The sequence below is a fragment of the Plasmodium inui genome, assembly GCF_000524495.1.
Source record: "Plasmodium inui San Antonio 1 unplaced genomic scaffold supercont1.9, whole genome shotgun sequence".
NCBI classification, from domain to species: Eukaryota; Apicomplexa; class Aconoidasida; order Haemosporida; family Plasmodiidae; genus Plasmodium; species Plasmodium inui.
In genome coordinates this window covers 851167-856590 of record NW_008481843.1, presented here as the reverse complement: position 1 = coordinate 856590, position 5424 = coordinate 851167, and the positions used below count along the sequence as shown (strand labels likewise).

Genomic DNA, 5424 nt, shown 5'->3' with positions numbered 1-5424 from the left:
TAGCTAGCCAGGAATCGCTAAACAGACTGTGCTACTCATTCCCGTTTGCCACCTCTCCTCGCGCATAAGGTGTACACACTTGCGCAAATCATAGTCACGAATGATTATCAAAGGATCGCTGCCCTCACGGCAAGTCTCAGTTTAATATTTGCCTGGACGCACCCAGGGGAAGGGGCAAAGGGAACAATTCTTTAACGGTCACTTTTCCGACCCTTCCCCATTTTCTCATGCTGTACAGCTCATTTTGGAGCGGATGCACCCGGTCAAAGGTTACACATCTTTTAAAGCGAAAAAACGTTCGCGTGTAGAGCTTGCCGATCTGCACACACGCAGGAGGATACGCACACATGGCCACGCGTGGACAGCGGGCTAGCACATCACCCCCCCCTTGGCAACTTCCTCTCTTGGGAGAATGAAGCGTAAAATAGAACTCTACACCAAAGGGGACGCAGCTTTACAGAGGTACGGTCAAATTGAATAGCATATGAACGCAGCGAGGTCTTCACAAAATATTTTTTCCTCCTTTCTGATCTCCCACGGATAGAAGTGCAACGGTGTATCGTCATGTGTGTTTATGGGAACATATCTCAAAAGAGGAAACCCCTCCTGCGTGTAGCTGCATCGCCAATGAGTAGAAAAAAAAAAAGAGAAAAGAAAAAAAGAAGCGATCACCCCACATTGGACACTCTCACCTTAGGAGTCCCCCCTTTCTGGGAAGGAAATCCGCTTAGAGGAATTTTTTAAAAAACTTTCACTAGACATGGAACCCATTTCTAGCAACTCATGTGGGTATAAAGAACTGCTCAAATTGTCACCAAAATGGGAAGTATTCGATTTAAACGTCTTGTACACAGGGAAAAAACTTAACCCAAAATCTTGATCCTTATCTTTTAAGTAGTGGAAATACCTACTCATAACGATGTGATCCTCACGAGTTTTCCTTTCCTTCCCTCCTCGTGCAGAAAGAACATCTCCAATTCGGTCCATGTTCTGATTAGCGTTTTTTATTTCATCTAACAGGGCCCTTTCCATCCCTATTTCGTAATTAGTCTTCGCTATAAACTCTTTAACCCTTTCTGAGTAGGGTTCCACAAGTACATTTTGTAAGCTCGTCTTGAACTTCACTTTAGATAAACTCATGTTCACAACGGGTGTCTGGGTCAGTCTGGCATACTCGTTTTCTCCTTCATCTGTTTCTACCCTCTCGGTTAGTGATTTTAGCAGGTTTCGAACTTGTTTGTTTTTCTTCACCTTTCCGCAGAGGCAAATGAGAGAACTCCCCAGCAGCAGGTACATGCAGAGGGGCGCGATAACATGGATTCTCTTCATTGGAAAGGGAGGAGCAAAGATGTAGCGTGATTATATGGTTGTGTGTCGTAACTCTTCAATGGAACAATCGCTCTGTGACGGTCCACGCAAGGGAAAGGACAAATATAGGCGGAGGTGAACAGAAAATAAAGACAAATCGCGGCCACACAGACCTCAGTGAATACAATTCAGCCAGTCGAATAAACACAAAGCAAGATTTTTGCCAAAACTAGGAGCTTAAACTATTCGTTTTGTCTCTCCCACGGAAGTGACGAGAAGACAGACGTGACACTACAAAGAAAAAAGTGGTGAGAACAGCTACTCTCCATTTGAAGTTACTTCGTAGAGAGTGTTAAAAAAAAATTCACATTTGTAGCTTCTAGAGATTCTCCCATGCGGGACAAATTATAAGCTAACGGAGGATAACTGATAGTAACTCTTCTCCATCGCGACCAGTGAGAGGCAACACAGAAGGATAAACTCACCTGTAACATTATGCTCTGTATGTACACCAAAATTGAGGAAAAAAAAAAAAAAACTCCCACGTATCCAATGCGCAGAGACGTGGAGAAGACCGGAAAAGGAAATCCTCAAGCGGGGTCTCGCTCTCTCAAAGAAATAGCCACGGACACGGGATGATTATCAAATGATGAGTGATAGCGACAGGGACGACGGCACTGTCTGGGGAAGGAGGGTGGAAAGATTTTCACTTCAGCAGGATGAGTATTGGCACACACCGCACGAGGTTTTAAGTGGACCAACAGAGGGGACCCCCCACACACAGCCATTTATAAGTTAAGAAGTTGGGATTTTGGTACTCCACTTCGAAGCTCTTTATGCACGCTCAGCAGCAGAGCGTTTGGAGAAAGTGGAAGCCACGTGGGGATGTTGTCATCGATGGAAGGAAGCCACCTTCCCGAGTAACCAGCGCAACTGCTGCGAAATGCCGCGAAATGTCGCAAAATACGGCACACCTAACACACCCCACGCGACGGGCCAACAAGGAAAGGTACAAACGGTATTAATTATTTATACACGCGGTGGCTCGCATATCAGCTGAAGCTACACACGTAAAAAGGTACGTTTTTGCCAAACGGCAAGCGAAAAAGAGAAAAAAATATAAAGTCAAAGTGTAGGACAATAAACTCAAGCAGCATCGCAAACATTGGGGTGGAGGACGCTCCTGCTAAAACAAACACAAGTGCTAGGGACGGAGGGCCTCTCCTCGGACCTCCCGTGTGGCCTCCCATCGCCCGCCTTTAACTCCTTGTGTGGTAGACATGCTTTCCGTACTGAGTAATCCTCGTGTTCATCTCACTCCTATCATGGTGGCGGTTCTTAGTGGCGTGTCTTCCATCTGATCGCATGTCTGATACATATTTGTAGTTACGACTTTGGTACTTACCACTCCTAGAAAAGTCATCCTTTGTAGATTCCGCCATTCGGGTAGGGGCAACCTCGGAATGGTTCCCCTTATACTTTTCCGGGAGGGTATAATCGCCGCCATCTTTTCTCTGGCCCGACTGCTTCTTTGCATTATGAAGATGGCTTCCATTATGAGATACTATATATTCCTGCAGGATTAGAAAACTGGAGTATCTACTGCTGTGGTGGTAGCTGCCATCGTTTCCATATCGCCTGATCGAAGAGGGTAACTTAAACTTCTGGCACTTCAAGAAATTTTCTTTTAATCTTTCATTCTTAAAAGCAACGGTAGCTATGTTAGGACAATTCTTTGTTAAAAATATATCTTCAAAAACGGGGAAGTGATTGGTGCCTGAAAATTGGGACTCTATGAACTTCCTCAAATCGTAATCGCTCCATTCGGCTGGCTTGTTTTTAATGACGACGCATAACTTGCTCTTAATTTCTTCTGAGATTTCTTTCCAGCCTAGGTGGCTGGGCCATATGGCCAATCCGCCTCGCTTCGGATCGTAGCCATCTTGGCGCCTTTCTACGCTCCTCCCACTGATGACACTTGCGCGATTTTCGTGGAAGCCATTACGGGAGGTATCCTCACGAATGGATTGCTCCCCTTGGGATGCCTCATCCCTGTTTGGTCCTTTCCCTTGGTTGTAATAACTCTGGTCAAGTGGATCCTTCTCTATTTCTGTCCCTTCCTCTATGTGATCTTTTCCCTCCCCATTTTGGTTGCCTCTTTTCAACTTTATTTTATGAACAGGCTGTTGGAGATCTTCATCCTGATGGTGATCATCCCGGTGATGATCCTTGTGATGATCCTCCATCCTCCAGCCATAGACATTCAGAAGGAATTGCCTTTTCTCCTCCAGTGGGAACTCCACCATCGTTGGTACACTCACCCCTGCGTCCTCCTCCCGTACGTCTCTAACTATTTGGTCTATGCTACCTGGACAAAAGTAAATGTTAATATGGTTCAGACCTCTTCTGTTCATTTTTTTCCTCTTTTTAATTTTTCTTAAAAGCTCCCTCTGTTCATTTATTATGGCCTCGATTGCATCATAGGATGTGTTTTTTTTCCTGCTCCTTTTGGTATGCTCATCCATTTGGTCTGCTAGGAGGCAGTCTTTATTTTCCTGTGTGTCTCTTCCCTTGGGATCTTTCTCCCAATCGAATGACATAATACTGCTGTGCCTTTTACTACAACTTGGAGCGCCGGTGATAATGCCTTCCTCCCCATTGCGCACACTCGTGTCGTCATTTCGATAGAAGCTAACTAAACTCTTCAATTCGCTTCCACTTTTCGTGTCAGATGTGTTGGAATGATTCCTATTTCGGATGAATTTGAAAGAATCCTTCCTTTGGTAATAGTCTTCACACTTGTGTCGCTTTATATTCTTGGAATTACTGCTCCGATAGGACTCTGCGTATTTTTCTCTTTCCTCTTGTGAGTCCTCCTTTGCGCTGTCTTGGCCCTCCCTTGGTTTGTTGTTCATCCTGGTGTGGCTCTTCGTCCACGCGACTTCTTCGTCTCCTTCCCCGTGGTGCTTCTCAGCTCGGCATGGGTTGTCTCTTCTCCTCTTTGGGATTCCTTCTCCATCGGTTGCAAATCTGGACTCGCTGCCAAACCAGTCACTGTCTCCATCATTTGAAAGGTCACCCTCGCTGTCGTCACTACTGTCACCATCGTCGTAACCGTTACCGTCGCCACCACGGGGGTCTTCTCCTCCAGAAAGGGACTCTTCATATAAACAGTACTGCACCCCGTTGCCAATTTGACCGAGGTCTCTTTCAAATTCGGGGCCAAGACTTAAGTATGAGCCATCCCCTCTTGGAGCCCCCTCCCCGATGGTAATCGAGATGGAAGCCGCGTCAATGAGCCCTCTATTCACTTTTTTTACTTCATTTAAGTCATAACTTTGGGACGATGAAACCAGATGGCTGCTATAACAGGAGGGGTCCCCTGTACTGTCGCCTGCATCCCCATCGTCTTTTCGAGGATGGATAAAACGGAAGATAGTTCCTTTTGTCTCTTCCTTTTTTGGAGCTACCCCATCTTCGACTGTGTCGTCTGGTGGGACGTCACCCCCTTTGTCCAGTCCATCTGTACATGCTTCCTCACCGTGTGTCTCCTTCCCGCGGGGTAGTCTCACCAGAACTCTGTTATTCCTCTTCAAATCATCATATATTTGGATCCTCTCCTGCTGTAGAAGGAAGGATGCAAACTTCTCATTGCAGATCACTTTCCATGGATACAGATTCGTTTCTTCCTTCACCGGTCTTAGCACTTTTTTAATTTCAAACCCGGCGTCTTTTTGTACGTCCAGGAGGTAATAAAGGATCCCTTCTCCGCATATATGTTCCGGGAGGTTGTAGCATTTTACGACGTGCCCATCGGGGGGACCTCGATCATATTGCTTCGCCGCAATTGGGGTACCCCGCTCGTGGTTCATGAGTAAATGGGGAAGTGTCATCGTGGCATGGGAAGAACATGAGATGATGAAGATGATGAAAAAGAAAAAAAAGAAAAAAAAAAGGACAACTTAGGAATTTGCCGCAAACGCTTCGAACAGCTACTATGCCATTTCTCCTTTTTTTCTGCTTCGCTTCTGCGCCCTTTAGGGGGGTTTCTCTCCTTTTTGCGAAATATTTTTTTAATTTTCTTTTTTTTTTTTTTTTGGGGGGCGAGCATCATAT

The 5424-nt window shown here is 45.7% G+C and overlaps 2 protein-coding genes across 2 annotated transcripts; both read right to left on the bottom strand.

Moving 5' to 3' along the window:
- Positions 1–693: 693 nt before the first annotated feature.
- Positions 694–1329, bottom strand: C922_02684 (hypothetical protein; the record flags this gene model as incomplete). Its single annotated transcript, XM_008818283.1, has 1 exon — positions 694–1329. One exon carries the CDS (start codon positions 1327–1329, stop codon positions 694–696), a length of 636 nt encoding a protein of 211 aa, XP_008816505.1.
- Positions 1330–2567: 1238 nt separating this feature from the next.
- On the bottom strand, positions 2568–5201 carry C922_02683 (hypothetical protein; the record flags this gene model as incomplete). Its single annotated transcript, XM_008818282.1, has 1 exon — positions 2568–5201. One exon carries the CDS (start codon positions 5199–5201, stop codon positions 2568–2570), a length of 2634 nt encoding a protein of 877 aa, XP_008816504.1.
- Positions 5202–5424: the final 223 nt, after the last annotated feature.